General features: G+C 37.5%; 1 protein-coding gene across 1 annotated transcript; it reads right to left on the reverse strand.

Moving 5' to 3' along the window:
* Positions 1-641: 641 nt before the first annotated feature.
* LOC135683445 (electroneutral sodium bicarbonate exchanger 1) lies at positions 642-18,882 on the reverse strand. The gene is made up of 7 exons (XM_065198696.2): positions 18,623-18,882; positions 17,810-17,864; positions 10,760-10,924; positions 8,928-10,057; positions 8,363-8,557; positions 4,206-5,987; positions 642-2,621 (listed from the first exon to the last, which is right to left on the reverse strand). The coding sequence occupies exons 3-7, from the start codon at positions 10,911-10,913 to the stop codon at positions 2,235-2,237; spliced, it is 3,648 nt and encodes a 1,215-aa protein (XP_065054768.2). The 5' UTR covers positions 10,914-10,924; positions 17,810-17,864; positions 18,623-18,882; the 3' UTR covers positions 642-2,234.
* Between the last annotated feature and the right edge of the window lie 1,108 nt (positions 18,883-19,990).

The following is a 19,990-nucleotide window of genomic DNA, read 5'->3' on the forward strand; positions in this document are numbered from 1 at the left end:
GCTTTGAACTTATCATATAATTCATTTTCATTTCCATTTCTTTTTTTAACATAGACTTGTTTTTGAATCTCAAGTTATTTTAACCGAGAGAAATACTCAAATGAAGTCCTTAGAATAGGTTTCCAATAATTTGCGATAGTCACCCTAGCAATTAATCGAAATTTATAACACGATTGTCTCGTAATAAGGGTTTGCTGACCTTCCTGAAAATAAACGCCTGACAACCGCTTGTTTTTTCTTTGCTCTGAACCAGCCTATAGAGCATAGAATGGTAACTAGAATACCATTCACAGGGTGCATGAGGAACAAGGAAGCCCTCACAAAAAATTCCGTAAAAATAATAGCACGAGGTTGTAATGGTTACTTTTGGCATTGAAAAGGAGGCTCAGCCTCTTTGAGCACATTAGCTTTGCCCCCTTTTCACCTTGTCACGCACGCGCATTTTTCATTAAGAAACCAAGCTCAAAATTAGTAATCAGTTTCCTAAATTTCTTTTCTTGGGTAAGAGGTTCTTAAATACCTATAAGAGCTACCTTTTAGAAACGTAAACACGTAACATAACCTGAAACAGAACACCTTTTCGTCGAAAGGATTCCTCTTTCCATCACGTAGAAAGCAATCATACAGAGACAATGCAAGAATAAAACTTGTAAGCATGATATATTTATTCATTGATAAAAGAAACGAGCTCAAAGTACAGATATATCAGTTACTGCGCTACTAATGCAGTGTGCTATGAATACAATGACAACTTCTTGGGCGATTTTGTGATGGGTTCTTATAAAGGATATCTAAATGAGTAGCAGTAGTAGCAAGTTTTTCTTGAATTGCTTCTGATAATAAGCGTGGCGATAGTTCCATAAAGGTGTTCATAGTGAAAAAAATGAGTATAACTCAAAAGGGGTATGGGGTGGAACAAGATTAGTTCGATAATTGCATACGAGGATGTTAAGCATATCGATTTTTTGTTTTTTCGTAGTCATGAGTTTATCAATGGACGATGGTGTCTAGGCAAATAGAATATTTGGGCATTTGAGGCATTATACTTGACAACAAAAAGCTTTTTGTCAAAGGTGACGAAAAATTCATGGAAAATGCTCCTTATGGTCCATACAGAGAAAGCCAAGGGATTCTCCATACTGTAAAAACTAAGGGACTCTCCCTAATGGAAAAGCCAACGTTGTATTAACGCAAAGTCTAGGTAGGTGTTCATTCTTCCCGCTAACTGTACCTTAAAGCTCTGTAAACCTTACTCACAAACAATCATTGTAATGTTCTGCTTGTGATGGCCTACCTTCATTTGGCGTTACCAAGCTTCCACCTCTGGCATTAAGTTAACATTGATCTTGTGTGAAGATGCAGAACGCTTGCCGATCTAAACACAAAATCTAATCACTACAAAGCACTAACAAATTATACAAACATCAAAATATTAAATAACTAGCGATGAAAATTTCAATTAATTTATCATTCTATTAAATGCTAACATGATCGTAGAACTTTCTTATTGCATGAACCAACTCCGTGGTGTTTGTAACCAGTCCCTTCCCAAGTAAGAAATGAAACTTCCCTTATCTACCAAACACGGTGCATAATGCGTATCGATTAATGTCTTGTGCATTTCAATAAGTAGGAGACATACAGTTATGCTCAAGTCTTCAAGCAAAAACAGCCAGCAATATCAGACGATTACAGTTAAAACATTATAGTATACAAGCTGATATATGCAACAATAATAGCTTGGCTTTAACTAGGTTTTTCCTGCATGCATACAGCAAGTTGAAATCACTAATAGACTCTTGAGGGGGAGCTCCTTCCGGGAGGGGGATGGAGAGCAAGGGGGCAGTCACTATCTTCAGAGTAACAGCAATGCACATTCTCTTGAATCAAAAGAGTACAAAAATGATATCATTTGGCAACAAGAAGTCTTTGTGTCTCCCCATATAAAGTTTCAGTTATCGCCATAAAAGCCATACTCTCCACTGATTATTTTATGGATAGATGGCACCAGAGATAGAGCCACGTGTGTTCTGGAAATGAAAATGGCTATGACACAATCGGAAAACAAAGAAAAGGTGAGGGAGACTAAAATAGAGGCGAGACGAAGCCTATGGAACTGGGTGCTTAATCATATATATATTTATATTCATTATCACACTCAAGCCGTTCGCAACAGTTAGCATAATATCAAATTCCTTTTGTTAAAAATCTGCAGTTTGCTGCCTCGATTTCAATTACACTGTTTCCTCAGCAGTTGCGGATTCCACCTCATTGTCTTTTATATTATTCGTTGAGACTGCAGGTGACGCTTTATCGATCTTGATTGTTATGAATTCACCATGAGAATCGTCATCATCATCATCATCATCATCACGATCAAATGAAGGTTTGAGAAAGCTCTCTTCTTCAATTTCCGACAATTTCGGGTTTTTGTTCGACTTGTGATGTTCTTTGGGCCGTTTACTCTTTTTGCCATGTCGCTTGTGTCCTTGCTTCTCTGCGAGCTCATTGGAAGAATTCACTGTCTTCCAGACGCCACATCTTTTCACTTCTTCAGAAATGTTGATTGGATCTTCCACAGGAACGGATATCTTCATAATATTCCCAGACACCATCGGGATCTACAAAAAGCATAACATGATGCTAAGAGTATAAATAGAATCTCCCCTAAGTACAGTAGCTTCTTTGCGATCGACTTCCAGAAAGGGCGCAAAGAGACAAATTTCAGGAAAAGGGTCCAATTGCCGCCCTCCACCTCCGGTCATCGCCACTGCCCAACAAAGATTGGCAACAAAACAACAATAGTTAATAAAATAGCGAATAACTCACATATTCAATGAAGCAAATAAAAATTGTAAAGCCCTGTACTTACCAGTATCAAAATTGGAAGGGTAACAAATTTAATAAATATAACTTTCAATACTAGTAACTTTTTAAGTAGTGACTACAGTACTTTCTCGAAGAAACGCACAAGCTTTTAAAGAGGAACGCCCAACCCTTGAACCTGGTAATGTAACAATAGTTTAAAGCCAAATGCAAAAAAGAGGCAGTCCTTTGGTTTCAAAATATTGGAGGTTTATGCGTCGGGGGCGGGATGTTGGTTAAAGCAGGCGCAGGAAAAACTGAAGTTATCTTAAAAATATTTTTAGAAATCATTGCTATCGATATTTAAAAATCTGTTCGTCTTTGGATGTAAGACTTCCCCCTGTTTCCTATAACTGAATATACATTCCTATCTAGGTGAGACTTTGAAGCTATGCTTATCAACAAGTGTCCTGGTCATTCCTCTGGATGTGACCACACCACACTTCCCGGAAGTACCTTAAACCCACATTTACATATAATTGCTTGATGTTTTGCATATTTGTCATAAATCCACAATATTTAAATATATTTTGAATCTTATCTAAAAAGGGAGTGCTCTCTTCTCGATTAGTTTATCTATCGAGAGGGCCCCTTCCTTAGAAATTCCTGCATGCAAGTCTACTACTTTTTTAACATCCTTGTTATTGTTTGTATTCATATTCATTTACACTTAATTAGCTTATTTTGAAAATGTTTGTATGTAGCAGAGTTTCAAAATTAAAAACTGAAATGAACTGAACTTGATTCCGTTGCCTGCAATTACAGAGAGCTGAGGACTCTCCCCACTCTAAGTGAAAGTTTGGTAATGTCAGGGACTAGAACCACGGATCCTTGCTCTGTAGTAAGCAACCCTAACTACTGAGCCATCCTAAACCTATAGGTAGACTGCCTGCCGAAATCTGGGTTGGTTACACTAAAATTTTAGAAATTTTCATTAGCACCCATTTCTTCCCTCGTGCGAGGATGGCGCAGTGATTAGGATCGTACACATCAAGGGTCTGTGGTTCGAGTCATTGATATGACCAGACTTTTACTTAACAGTGTGGGGAGTCGCCAGCTCTCTGTACTTCCGGGCGTAGGAATCACGAGGTGTGGTCACATGATCACATATAGAGGGAGGACCAGGTCACCGCGCGATAAACACAGTGTCCTAAAACTACCTTCTAATGCTAGGTAGTAAATACCAATAAAAACAGTGATGTGAAATATGAGCTCTAATCCTGCCTGGTTGATTACCGTTAAGATGGAGAACTATTCAATAAACAATGTTTTGGGGAAGCAAGGATATGGTATGTCACCTCTACAAGAAAAGGAACGGGAAATGAATTTGACTGGCATACCTTGAGGTTGGCCTGTCCATCAGGTGATAGTGGTGGCTTCTTCGTGTCATCTTCCTCGTCATTTGCACATTCCTCTTCCTCATCTCGCTCCTTTCTCTTGAATTCTGGCAGGATATCGTCGAGGGATTGGAGCTCCTGCCTGGAGAAATATCGATCCAAGAGCTTGCGAATCACGATAAGAACGACTAACATGACTGGGAAGAGCATCTTTGTCTGTTTGACTGATTTAATCACCCATAAGAGAACCAAGCACACTAGTTGTACCATGGTGAATATGTGCACACGCTTTATTGGGACTTTCCTCAAGAAAGGAAGATCTGGTTGGTATTTCGATGGCATCAACATAATCATCAGCCTATCTACAAACTGCAAGCCATTCAAACTTGATGCTCCCATGTACAAGAAAACACCATACAATACAGGCATTGGAATCAGTTTCAGAATTGGCACTAAGAACACTGAAATTCCAATGGTGGAGAAGATCAGCAACTGGGTGACCCTTTGTTCTAGTACTCCGAGAAACTGAGGCTTTTCTCCAGGAGCCGCCGTCTCGCTTTCTAGCTTCAATGAACTAACGTGGTTGATTGACAGGACAGTTGCAGCGACAAAGAACGGGAGGCCCAAGACTGAACATATGACGACCAAAAACGCTAAGACGAAGAGGTCAAGATGATACCCACAGCCTTTTTTAAGTTTATTCTCACGTCGATTCACGATGACAGCAGTGATCTGTTGGTCCATAAAAATTAGAATTGTTGCAAGCAAAGCCGGTATAAACGCAACGATAATGGTCCACCAAGGATTGCCGTTTAAAATTGGGATTACCCAGGTACGTCCTGGCCACGTGGGTGCGAAATTTGCTGGAACAAGGAGCTTCGGGGTCTTAACACTGACGAGATAATCGAACAGTGTCATAATGGTTATTGCAAGACTGACTGAAAAATCTGAGACGAACTTCCTGAAGATTGTTGGAAAGAAGGAACTCTCTTTGAAGCCTTTCAGCTTGAATGTTATGATCACAGTTAAAAAGAAAAGGAGAACCGACATAAAAAAGACATTTGGCTCATAAGAACAGCCACTTGACAAAGCACCACCAACATTGGTGCAGTTTGAGTTTGCAACCGCCGACCAGTCGTACATTTCTCTCAGTGTTTCATTTAAAGGGGCTTTACAATAACAATTCATGCCATCCGATGGAGGGTGTATTGGGTAATCGAGGCGAATCTTAAGAAGTTTGTCGATGGCTTCATACATAAAAATGAAGGCAATCAACGTGGCAAAATTCTCTTCAGTGAATCTGGTAATATAACAGACGAAAGCACTGCAGTCTGTTGCCACCAATATTATGAGAAAGATACCGATCCATATCCCAGTCCACAACCTGAACGATAAGTAGTCCCACTTTACGGACTCACAGAATTCATAAAATATCGACTCGAACACAAGCACTGGGCCAGTAGATCCGAGGATTGTCAGTGGTTGACCAGAGAAAAGCCCGTATCCAATTCCGCAGATTAGACCAGACAGCAAAGATTCGATGGCTGCGAGGCGCTGACCGGTAGCAGCACCAAGAAGCCCACCAAAAGTGACAATTGGAGTGAGACAAGCAAAATACAGAAATAGCCATGATGCGATGCATTGAGCAGACAAGCTGTCCTTGTAATCAGATATGAACCAGGGCTTCTTTCGCTTAATGTCATTTCTAAGACCGCCAAAAAACTTTCCGGACCGAACCAGGCCAGCTTCTTCGCGCATTTTCGTTTCTTCTTCTTCCTCATCAACCTGCAATGCAGTAAGGAAAGTGATTCAGCTGGCAATTGCTGCTACGATAAAAAGCAACGTCACTGCTTTTTCTTCCTAGCAGTATCAGTACAGTGGTTTCTTAATTTTTGAAGTTATGAACTGAGACCAAATTACAGAGATTTGATGGGGCCAAAGCTTGTGCTCATCTGGTCATATCCCAGCCAATTCGTAATATCTTTAACTGAGTTTGCATATTTAGAGGTATTTAAGGTTCTTTAATGTAAATATTTAGAGGTATTTAATGTAAAGACGCTCTTTAAGGTTATGGGAAAAATTCAAAAATTCTAAAAATAGATTTTTGTGACGTCATCACTAGACAACTCTTTTAGAACAAGAATACAGATGTGTGTCCCTCGTCAACATTTTTGCAAAGGAATAAAGAAAGCAAAACAGAAAAGAGGTAATAATGTAGCACTTATTGTAATTACACTCTCTTTTTTTTAAGAAACAAATGCCGAAGTTAAATACCTAACGCTTTGGTAATTTCAATACTCATAGTTTCTTAAGAGTTTCTTCAATGTGACGTTAATAATTCTAACATTGGGCTCCTACTTTTAACTTTTCGCGCTAAGAATCTTTAGAAAAATATATTCCGTAAATAAAAAAATGATTGGACCAATAACTTCGTGTCCACAATAAAATGGGCAAGTCTGATAAATCTTTCTATTTTTCAAAACGCATTTAATGGAACCTCCACATCATGAACACCATTTGGACCAGTGCCAATGTCCTGTAGTATAAAGGTGTCCGTTGCATAGAGGTTCCTTCAAAAGTTTTTTGACCAATAGGAACAAATATATGTGCAATTTTCGAAAGGTACCCGTTAATGAAGGTTCCACTATTGCAAGGTAGTCTCTTGAAGGAACTTTAGGACATAAAAGTGCAATCAAAGTCACAATGACATAACTGGTACAAATTTGTGATAAATTGGCACATAAATCCTCTTTATACATCAACAATGAAAAGCTTATCACAAAAGAAGCAGATGATTTGAATCGAAATTCTTTACTGTTAAACTTTATTCAATGGCAAAAGAAAACGAAAAGCTACGTTTCTGCGGCAAATTGATTCTACAATTGGATCTATTTTTCATACAGACTTCTGTTACTGAGCTTGGTGCATGCATATAATTGCTGGTTCTACTAATAAGATCGGAAACCGCAATCGCAGTTAAGCCGATTTTCGGTTTTGACAGAAACCACATAGTAGCACCAAGTATGACGAGCTCAAAACAAATGCTTAAATCTTTTTGTAATGAAGAAAATTGAAGGGCCGATTTCTAGGATGGATAAACAATAATGATACCAATTACTTTTCAGTAGACCACTTTATATCATGCGGTTGTGTTAATTAAAAATCTAGGTTAAATAAAGCTCTGGTGATATGGTATACTGGTAAAATAGTAAAGAGCAATTTTAACGGGTTAAGGAATAAGACATTTGATGCGACTGAAAAACAGGTTAGCCTCAGCTGGGAGAGCCATTCAAACATGAATGAATTTTATATAGCCTTCAAAGGGAATCACAAGAGCACAACATTGCAATGTTTTAATATGGAATAAACAGTATCAATCTTTAGAGATCGGCAATACGGAAGCTACTTACTAAAAAAGATACGGGAAAGCGACCATTAAAAATAATATCAATCCATATTTAAAACATGAACACCGCCAAACACGGGACCAATCGCAGTACCTAAAAGCAATGAAAACCACGAAATAACGGACCCTTTCGAGAGGCGAATAACTCCATGAAAACCTCGTACACCTTTGGTAGAAATGCTATTGTTTTATCAGAAAATCCCTGGGAATCCTTTTGTTTTGGTTGAAATCTCACACACTGTTTTCAGGGGTGAATTTCCCCTTGGACCCCTCAACATCATATGTGACAACTAACAAGAGTGGACACCTCAAAACAGTTCAACAAATTGGACACCCGAAATAACGGGTGCCACGTCTCAAGAGACCCGTCACAAAAACAGGCACCACAAAAGTAGAGCCAGTTCCAAGCAATACGCAAAATGAAATAAAGGACAGCTACATTGATCTCTAATAATTCCCCGACGATAATGCTTTCAATCTCACTACATTTCTCTAAGTAGATAGTTGTAGTTAAATGCGAAATACGACGTAACAGGCACCGCGGAGCGTTGAGAAAAGTGAGGGGTCTAAAAAAAAGTGTGGGGCTAAAACCGTATAAAAAGAGTCTTTTCTGGTAGTTTGATACTTAATATTTGGCATTTTTTGCAAAAAGTGTGGGGGGGGGGGCTAAAGCCTCCTCAGCCCCCCTGCTCCGCGGTGCCTGCGTAAACAAACAGAAAAAAAAACTGGCAAGATGAATAAGAGCCCTTCGTACCTTTGAAGGCTGACAGCAAACATCCTGTTGACGGAATTTTCTTCCTTCTTGTGAGGGAAGGTGATCTGGGGGCTCGATTCTGATTGACGGATCCCACTCACCAGGGGGTAAGACTGTGACTGCATCAAGGAACTCATCAATGCCAGCAATGATATGCTCTGTTTTAGCAGCCTTGTAGGCAATTTCATGAAAGACCTGAATTAAGGGAAAGAGAGCACAGTGAGCAATAGGGAGAAATCTAGGCTGAAAACACGGTTATCAGCAAAATGTCATATAACTAGTGTTATGATTAAGTCTGATTCTTTTCTGATTCTGGTTTATATCGGGTTCTTTAAGAATTTAGGTGTGCCTTTGAAGTGATAATTTCCATCAAGGGGATTGGGTAAGTGACCATTCGAATGGAAACATATACTACTTGACAAACCATAAAATTTAATTTAATCTTAAGGGTCATTTTCTGAAATTTAGTTGTAATAGCAGTAGCCTTTGTCAAGAAGAACAGTGCTTCCATCACCGTTAAGAATCGTGTTGGAGCAAACCTTTATATTGATTACAAAAAACAAACCTCGTCTGACATCAAGGTACCGATGGCCCTTCCAACTTCGTGGTATCTTCTTAGGTTTCCAACAGTTCCAAGAAGAAGAAAGATGAATCTAGTTGGTACAGGAACTTCTGTCAAATCACCAAGCTCATTGGCTGACGAAAGTCTAATGAAGGCAGCCACTGGGTTGTCTAAAAAGTCCACTTCACCAACAAGGATGTTACATGCTTCTGCACCAGGTGGTACCTTTTTCATGAAATGAATGTTTGCTTTACCAAGCATGTAAGGATCATGATTCATCAAGCTGCTGCTATCGCTATGGTTGTCAGCTGCGAATGAAGCTCGGCTTCCAAATGATCTGATGATTGGAAGTTTCATCAGTCCACTTGGTTCACTTCTACTTCTGGTTCCATGCTCAGTCCATTTTCTATCATCGTCCCTTTTCTTCTCGTCTTTCTCCTTCTTCTCCCTTTCAAACGCGTGCCTATGTCTCTTCAATATCGTCTCCTTCACCTTGTCACGATGCTTCAGGGCCAGATTCCCTGTACAGATCATTCGATCAACGACAATGCTTGATATCTGGTCTAGCGTTGACCCATCGACATCAAACAATAATGCACCATTTAACAGGAAGCTTCTTAACTCAAACAAAGCATGGAGTGATAATGTCCCAACATGGGGTTTTGAGAACCTGTTACCCGATTCTTCTACATCTTCTTCAAATCTTATCCAACGTGCAGTTTCGCGCCACACTGAATCCCCATTTTCCCAAAGCAACTCCTCCATTTCGGAAAATATAGGTTTTGGTGTTAAACCTAGATCCCCAGTGGACTGATCCTCCCCAAGAATTCTGATTACCCTTTCCCCAGGAGGGGTGACTGGCCTATCTGGATCCTGCTCACGAATTGATCGAGTTCTAGAGCGCCTGCGCGTGGAGTGTCGTGAGCCGTTTCGAGAACTATCACGGTTTGAGCTACGAGAAGCGTCACGTAAACTGTCACGTGAGCCGTCACGTAAACTGTCACGTGAGCCGTCACGTACACCATCCGGGGCGTCGAAGCTGCGATGCGAGCCATTGCGATGGTGGTGGCGATGGTGATGATGGCGTCTATCTCTTCCTTTACCGGCAAGTTTAACATCGCCATATGTATCTCCTGGTCACGTAGAACAAGATACGAGTGAGGATTGCTTAGCAAAAATGCTTAAAACAAACAACGCAATAGAGCGATAAAACTGATTATAAAAATGATATAAAAGCACTAAAAGTATGTTAAACCAATTTAAAGTTATACGCTCCAAACATGTAACATGTAACGATGTAACAAAGAGTTGTCAAATGTCTTTTTGGTCGTGGTACTTATTACAAATTTTATTATAAAGCTGCGGTTTGCAAAGTCTCACACAACAAAGAATAAAAATAAAAAATAGATTAAATATATGCTTTTTAATTACTTAGGGAGGATGCAGTATTGGATTGAGCGGGAAGGCTTTTCGGCCATTCCGTAATATCACCCCCCTGCCCCCCCTCAAGGAAAAGCATTTTGCCCATTAGCTGCCTTTTCATTACGAATACTCAAATAACGATAATATTTGGTTGTTATGAACAGTGGCGGACAATTAGTGAAATATTGGGAGGGGGCAAATCTATTTTTTGATAAAATGACGTCACATTTGCATATTGCTTTAGAACAAACCACTATTGTTTTCGAAAATATCTTGGGCGACCAGGTGTCTGCCACTTGTTATTAACATCTTCAGGCTAAAGGATGTACGATGATTGTACGAATGCACTAATCCATATCTTTGACAACAAGATACAAAGAAAAACTTAGTGAAAAAGTCAATAAAATTCGCACCTATCCCAATATCAACTGTATGACGATTAACAAATTCAATTTCAGTAAAACTTTGGCTTGATGATAAAACCCCTGGATCACGGATGGCAAGACCCTGGGGCGACTGAGAAACTACAGCGGGGGGCTCAGTATCTGTATTCTTGAAATCAGACATTGCAACTTGCCCTATAAAAGAAAAAGAAAAACATTAAAATGAAGTTCAAAAGAGTCAACAACAATTCTCTTTAACACATATAAAACTCTCTGGAAGCATATAAAAATCAAGCTTCACTTCTTAACTGCAGAAACAAAGAGCGCTCAAATATTTCTTTTGTCATAAATTACTAAAAAACTAAAAACGGACAAATTACGGCTTTGTAGAAAAGTATGTTTCACGCCATTTCTGGTAAATGAAAATAAAAAAAATACATATTACTCGTTAAGCCACTAAATTTACTGAATGATACTATGGAGAGCAAACACATATAACTACCCCGGTGCAATTACACATTTAAAGACAACACATTACAACCAAAAACAAATATACCAAATATTTTTTTAATTTGCAGGCATGCGGTGAGAAAAATATCGTCCACTCAATTATAGCAATGGATTAATCAATTTGGTGGATAAAATCAATGCGAGCTCAACAGTAGACAAGGAGTAGTGGAGGGTCAATAAGAAAAGGTATAAGCTACACATATAAACCAATCTATCTTATTCGTGGGCCTGAATAAAACCTGAAGTTCTGGTACTGATCCTCTCTTACTTCGCGTCATTGAAGTACTCTTTGAAAATCACATTATTTGGATTTCCTTTATCAAAATGGATCACAATTGTTTATCCTTAACGTTTTATTCTCGGACCATCTAAGATTTCAGCAACATTTTTATAAAGAAAACCCAAATACTCTTTTTTCCAGCTGCTCTCTTTTTATAAGAACAATTTTATAGCGTGTAAGAACACGAGCCTCAAAATTGGTCAAAAGTTAAGAATAAATTAAGAACAATCTGAGGCTGAGCTACTGTGAAATGCAAGAACACGAGCCTCAAAATTGGTCAAAAGTTGAGAACAAATTAAAGCCGCATTTACACGAGCAGTTTTTCCTTGACAATTTTCCTTGACATGTTTCTTTGCCTGTGTAGATTATAAACAAGTTATGTTTGACAATATCTACACATTTCGCGTAGAAAGATAAAAAATCTCTTTGACAATATCTATTTGCGTAATTGCAAGTGGAATTATAAATTAGCTCTGGCTTTCTGACGGGGCGTAGCATGAGCAAAAATAGCTCCTTTAACAAAGATGAAACTTTTATTCGTGTGTGGGACAGCTGCAGCACTACTAATTTTCTATGAATCTAAGAAAAAAAGTCAGCCAAAGTTGTGGGTTAAACCTTGGGCGAGCCATCGTCGCAGGCAGATCAAAGGATTAGCAGAAAATTTGATTGGAGAACTGAGACTCACAGACTCAGGCAGTTTTCAGAATTTTTTTCAGTAAGTCCAACGGTTAGAATTCTGCGTTTGTAGTCTTCGAAAATTTCATTGGAAATCTTAGCAGGCGATAATATTTCATTGGCCTATAAATTTTTTCACTATCTGCTTTGTATTCAAAATACTTTCGCGGCTTTGCAGAGTTTCCATGAGCATTGACGTTCCTTGATCGGTCCAGATTAACCCTCGTGGCGGCCATGACAGCCAACAACAAGCAATTACTTGTGCGGAAAGAGGGTCTGAAATTGAATCAAATTCATCAAGTTTACTTGTCAAGTCATCTACACGGGCAAGTTTTGCATGACAATTTTCTACTAGTCAAGTGCACTTGCTAAAAAACAGCACGCGAGCTTTTGAACAAGTGCTCTCTCAAAGAAAATTTGGAAAACTTGCTCGGGTAGATGCGGCTTAAGAACAAGCTGAGGCCGAGCTACTGTAAAATGTAATTTTAGGCAACGTTTCATTTCAGTAACCAGGAATTTTTTGCCATGTGTGGGTGCTTCTTTGATGAATTTTCAAACTTGTAGGCAAATGAGGTTTGGCCACCTCCTTGGAGCGAAAAAGCTAGCAATTTCATTGCTTACACCCTATTAATTTAAGAACAAGTAAAGAACAATCCACCCTTAGATTTTTGAAAAAATTAAGAACAGTCAGCCTGGACTTAAATTGTCTGGTTCTTATAAAAAAAGAGTGTAATAAATTCCTCAGAACAATATACCCCAGTCCTTCCCAATTTCCATTAACACAGGCATGTAAGCATACCCGTTTGGTTGATAAATTTCTTCTAGCGTTAGATTCCAGGAGCTTAAAAAGGTGAAATAACGAAAATCTATTTACGAGTTTTAATCCGTCCACAACAGTATGATTCAGAGGAACCGACTGAGACATGTGAGTGAAATATCTATGATTTCCAGCGTGCAACTGAAATATTAATCTTATCGGAGAAACTTTTATGAGGGGGGAGGGGGGGGCTGCTCTTTTGCTTAGTAGATAGGGTCTCTGCTTCAAGCAAAAATATTTTTGTCTCCACTTTACCTCGAATCCCCCTCAACTGCTCCTTGTCTACTTTTGAGCTCGCATTAATTTTTACACCCAGTCTGCTCTACTGATGCCCTAAATTTAGCTAAAACTGTCAAAATTTTGATTATTTAATTAAGATTATTTATGGAAAACAGCGGAAAGATTGCACATAAATAAAAAAATAAATGTCAATCAACAACAACAAGAAATTCAAGGCATGTCTATCGGTTTTTAAATGCCCGAGGAAAACATCTGCAGCAATTATGAAAACATTGCTTGAACCCTTGAACCATAATCATAAAACTTGCAATAAAAAATATCCAACCCAAATCCTGAGAATTAGAACAGAGGCAGGTAAAGGGCTTTTTGGTTTGAAGGTCCCAAGGTATATAAAAAACTCCCTAGCAACCTTCGCCGGTTGTCCTCACTCCTTTCTTTAAACATAAACTAACAAATTTTGTTTGGAAAATTGAAAATTGATTTATCCTTTAAACGTAAACGGTTTTGCCTAATACCATATTTCAGTTTTAACGTATTTATTGTAATAAATCATAGTTGCAACGTGTAGAAATAGCAGTACTTTTTATGTTGAAGAGGTTATCCTGTATGAACATTGATATTGTTATCATTATCCTTCTAAGTGAACTCATAACAAAAGCTGCATATTTGCAAATACACTGCTACCGTGGAGGCCCAAAATGGCTTTTCTTAATACAATGTTTGTAAATACAATTGAGAACTTGAAACTACTGAATAATTCTGAGGTTATTAGGACATATGGCTGTAAAATTTCATAGCTGAAAGCTGATCACAAAGAATCTATTGCTGAAAACTGAAACATTTTTCAGATATAATAGTGAAAATTAGAGTAAAATAAAGCTAGGAATTTACAACCACCCATCAGGAATGGATGTATCTTAATCTGCCCTTTGTCATTTCAATGAAAGCAATGCAAAAACAAGCAGTTGATGCCCGAGGCAAATATGTCTATCGAAAAGTTGCTGAAAAAAGTAGGGCAATTAAAAATAGCTACTATGCATATCTTTACGTTAACAATTTAGGAGAAGTGGCTGCAAGTCTTGAAAAGATAGAGGACTTAGAAATTATCTGAAGACATGAAATTCTCTATATCATTGAGAGATATCGTTCATTAATTCATTTACTTCAAGAATTGAAGAGAGAAAGATTATTCATTGAGAGAATGTAGTTTCTGCTGATGTAGTTTCAAAATTTTATACTTCTCTTCTTGTGAGATGTCTCTTTAAAACCATTGGTCAGTCAAATGTTTCTTATCTTTAATGCAGAGCTTTTACATGACATATAAACAGCAGAATGCTCAAATCTTTAATTTTCTCCTTTATAAAGGTTCAAAACCTTGTTGTCTTTTCAAAGCAAGCATTAAATGTTTTATTATGTTAGCACACCCAATTTTAAATTATTATTATGTAAAATTAGATTAACCACATCAAAATAAAGGTTAAGGTCAATGTTGGAATAATGTGAAAGTAGCTTTCAATCCTCCAAAAACCAAGATGTTGTGTGGTAATGGAATTTTCCCTCAATTTCCTTATGAGCAGTAAATAAGCAAAATGCAAAAAAATGGTGAAAAAAGCAAAATGCAAACATGATAATACTAGTGTATCAAGGTGTCAAATTAGAGAGAGCATTTTGCTGAAAAAAGAAACAACTGGAGCAAACATACAAGGAATAAAATAAACCCAAATTTTATGTTCAAGACCAACGAATGGTAACAATCTATTGAATAAATATTACAACAACCAAAATGTTTAGTAATTACAACAACTAAAGACTTTGGAAAAGAAAGGAATTTAGCACATACAAAAGGTTAAGAATTATTCAGAAGAAGCAAGTAGATTACTTTCACTTTCATTTGCTTTTAACTTTTTATCTATGGTCATCCATTCTGTACTGGGTGTTTTAAAGGAAATGTTATAACCAGCTCATCTTGCCCTTTCATGGATATAAAGCCTTGCAATACATGCACTGCATAGATTGGTTTAAGAGGTTTCTAGTTGACAAAAAATGAAAAACATATCAAATCTCATGGATTTTGCCTTTTAGCATTGTAAATTTGAGAGCAGATGTACAATAGATGGAAATGAAACCATAAGATTTATGATGTAAAAATTTTATCATTAGGAATTAAAAAAAACCTTCAATGGTATGGAGGAATACTCTGAATACATTGTTCAGATATCCTTTTGCATGTAAATGTAAAACCAAGTTGTGGTTTTTACTGACCTATCATATTGATGGAAGATCTCAAGAAGCTAATGTAGTAATGCTATTGTGAACTCCAAAGGTTGAAAAGAGTTGGTAATGGTTTAGTCAAAGGTAGGGTTTGAATCACAGATTCCAAGGTTTTAATGTGTTTGTGTATCCATGTCTTAATTCAATGAAAAATATTGCTCCTTGATGATCACATTAAACCTGAAACTTGCAAACTTAGAAATTTTCTGCTTTATAGATCAGAAGTGTACACTTTTATCAACAAATTTATAGATAAAATATTCAACTCTACTTTCCACAACCTGCTCCTCGACTACTACTAAAAAAAGACTCTACCATTGTTCCCTAAATCAAACGAAAAACAAATTCCAGTCCTTTAGGGGCTATTAATTTTTTGACTACATAATTATCGATTCAATACTCTAATTTAGATTAATCACAGCAAATTTGTGATGTTGAGCATTACATAAAAAGATAAAAAGAGAAATAAGATATGTTAATGGCATAATCAAGAAGGGTGATAAAGCAAAACAGATTTGGGTTGGATATTGTGCAAAAATAACTAAAAAGTGCATGATAAAGGTCTGTACTACACAAAAAGGAAAGAGTCAAAGAAAGAGAAAATCAGATCAAGGGCTGGAAAGAACATTTCAAGGCTTGAAAGAGTAATTGGGAAGATACTACAGAAGGATTAGAGAGAAATAAAGACAGTTGTGGTGACCATTTGCATGTACTCAAATGAAAGGCTGGCAAAGATGGTATGTCATGATTTATAAAAATAAGATTAGGAACTAATAAATTTTGAATGATTTTGCGATATGCAGCTTACCACTAAACTTTATTACAACCTGCTACCCTACTTCATGAGACCAAACAAAAAATTCTGGCATCCTGGTGGGAAGGAAGAAGCATTCAAGTAGCAGCTTTTAAACTTGCCTAGCCAAAAATAATGCCTCTGTTGACATGAATATACATATAAATACTAAGAATGTTGTATGAATGGTAGCTGTGAGGTTGCAGGACCATTTTAATCCCACTGAAGAGAAATCCAGGTCAGTCTGTGCCCAATCAATGAAGCCGGCAATCCTAATCAGAGAGTTAAACTAGCTAATGCTTTTAGTTACCCCCATCAAAATAACAAATTGTCAAAACTCATGCGGTGCAAATGCTGCAACAGTGGTTTCTAAATAACAAAACTGTTGTGTTATGTTCATTGTCAAATAAATAGTCATTCCCAAAGGTGCATGTGGCACACTGCACGTGTTTTTGTACTTGTATGTTGATTTTATATCTAAGTGAGAACTGTTGCAGGGCCCTTGTCATTGGTGGACCAGAGGGGCCAGAAGGGCCATGCCCCCCACTATTTTGGTAAGCAAAAACATTGCTATAGAGAACCTGTTTTAAAGCACTAAATTAAAGTTTGATGTAAAGAACTTGGCCCCTCCACATTGAAATGTGTGGCATAGTGAAGTTGATCTAATCTCTGGCTTGTCATATTCAACAAAAACTTATGTTGTTAAAAGAACTCTTATCTCATCCTTTTGTTGACAAAACCCCAGTTTTGCACAGCTCATTTGCTAGATATGTAATATGCTAAATAATCAATATTATGGGATCAGTGTAATGCCAGTAAACTGGGCCACAACATATGGTTTTACGCTTCACAGGAAAAATCTGGTATGTACTCTACATTCCATGCTATCTCATCAAGTATGCACTAGGTTGCATTTTAAAAACATTTTTTAAATCATTTGATATCATGATGCCTGACATTTTAAGTTTATAAACTCAATTGTTTTATTTCAATAGAATGTGCAATATTGTTTTGTTTCCTTGGCCATTCCTATCTGGGATTCCTAATGATAAATTGGATGTTGAAATATGCTCATAATCTAATTAATCAATAACAAAAGGAATTGCAGGAGGAGGTTAAAGGATATCAGAAGTTACCAGCTGTAGTCACCTCTCCAGAACATGAAAATTCTGAGACAAATTGGATCTCAAAACCAAATTTATAAAGAGCCTCACTCCTTGTAAAAAAATTGAACAAAATGTTGCCCAGAAAATAGGATATAATGAAAAAAATTATCAAATGTTTGAAAGGCTGATAACAATAAACGCTTCATTAACGCAATAAACATGAAATTTTTTGAAGAATGCAAGCCAGTAACGATCACGCAAAATTAAATTCAGTGTTAAGCTCTTCCTATCTATCAATTGATATTTGAATTATTTAGAAAGTTATTAAATAAAAGCATTTAAAATAATTAGTTCAGAAAATCATCGAAATATCAAGCATTGCACAAACCTTTAACATTCAAACGAAAGTGTTTTGTTGTCTACGACGGTGGTGAATCGGGAAACTGCGAAAGAAAAGCGTGTAAATTTCTAACTTGATGATGAAGCTTTTTCTAACATACTAAATCAAATTGCAAAGCTTTATCTATGCTTTTTCTGGCCTCATAAAACTTTCGATGCAAATTGTTCTTAAGAACCTTAACTCACTATACCGTTTCGAAAATTGAAGCAAGCGTTAACTCGCTGCTCTACCTGCTATCAACAAAATTGAAAATATGTCACTGACGTCTTCTTCCCAAGATAAAGGCGAAGTTGATCTCAATAAGCCCCACACCAATAGTTTCAGCTTGTGATCAACAGACCAGAGAAAACATAACTTAGTGCCATCTGAAATTTTGCATTTTTGGCCTTACAACTAGATGATAGATAAAAAATAAATCCGCAATGTTAGAGTCAGCTGAGTTTGGATTGACTACGCTTTCAGTATCACTAGGGTGTCTTGAAAAGGAAGTGGTAAAAAGCTCCACAATTTTAAAATACTTGGAATAAAAACTGCACATAAATTAAGGTCCTTGGTTTTAAATTTTCCAACCAAACCAACGATTTTTAGCGGGGGTGGGATTCACATACAGGCTTGTTTGTCGCTTGGCCTTTTCATGAGGCATGGAAACTGCAAACACCATTTCCGCTACTAAAACATCAAACCTTACTTACTTAAAGTTTTCATTTACACAAAATGAAACAGATCAATAGATTCAATTTCACGTGTTAAAAAGGAATAATCGATTGAAGCAATGATCAGATTTTTCAAAAAGTTACTGACTTGGTTTCAGCGCACTGGTGAGAATGGCATCAACTAATCTAAGGAGGGGTCATCCAAATGTTTCGTAACCATCACCAAAGAATCAGTACAGCTACGCGCGTCTGTGGCAGGAAAAAGAAAACTGCTTTTCATTTAGCTGAATTAAGCATCTGTTCTTCCCAAATGTTGAGGAAAATCTCCAGTAAACACCGCAGCAAGTCCGGATCTCCATCCACCGCAATACCGAGTCCCTGAAAATCGAACACTTCAAGTACTTCGTGTCAAAAGTCACCACAAAATGACAGATGTCAGCAAGTTAGGGACTTCGTGAAGCCTGAGGATAAAGTAACTTTATCAAAGAAAGGATAGAAACACCAAATTAGAAATTAATTCTAAAAAGTTCATAGGAGGAAAAGGTCGATAGGATCTTAGGGCCTTAATCTTAAACTTTAAGTATGGATGCAAACTGTTATTAAATATAATAATGTAGAATCAGAAAGGCATTTCAAAAATCTCTTTTCAATCATTACTTTCTACTTTTCTACCCCTGAATGCCCTTGTCATTACTTTCCTATGTAGATCTGGTAGGTTAGCATAACAATTATCAATATATGACCTTAGCAGAAGTGCAATGCGTGCATAATTCTTGTTATAACAGATAAATCTCAGCTGTCAGTATAGTGTCAATTTTACAAATAATTGATATAGAATTTGACCAGCCCCTTACTTCCCTATGCCAACACTTTGATCCTTTTCTTTCTGTCAGATATAGGTAACGTTTTGCCATCTTTGCATAATTTCGGTATGTTTAGAGCTTGAATTTCTTTCCGCTGCAAGGCTGCTACCCTGGGTTCCAGAGCGTCAAGTGGGGCGTCGAGGATATGGGGCGTTGCGGGAGAGTGCGGTGGAGGAGAGAAGAGAGGAAGTTTGGCACCCAGCAGGCACGACGGAAAAAGGGGGGCTGGGGGGCTTTAGCCCCAACTTTTTGCAAGAAATGCCAAATATTAAGTATCAAACTACCAGAAAAGCCCCTTTTTATACGGTTTTAGCCCCCCACTTTTTTTAGACCCCCCACTTTTCTCAACGCTCCGCAGTGCCTGCCCAGGGTACAAGGCTGCAGCCCTTGCTACAATGAAATGAAAATATATGAAAAGTTTTGTTTGAACTACATCAAATAATATTGCTTTGCTTTGAGGTGATATCATGTTTGTTTAATATGATGTTTGTTTGTTTCGTGTGACTTTTGTTTTAGCCCAAAGTTTTCAAAACAATAGCTTTTAGCAAAATAAATTGTTTTCGTCTCCTAGTCCTGGAGTCTAAATGTCCACCATTGAAAAAAAGAAAAATCTAAGGCACTGGCGCTTAGGCCAAGGTAAGTTTTTTTTATCA

This window comes from Rhopilema esculentum, chromosome 17, assembly GCF_057945365.1.
Source record: "Rhopilema esculentum isolate cy_ngs chromosome 17, ASM5794536v1, whole genome shotgun sequence".
NCBI lineage: Eukaryota > Metazoa > Cnidaria > Scyphozoa > Rhizostomeae > Rhizostomatidae > Rhopilema > Rhopilema esculentum.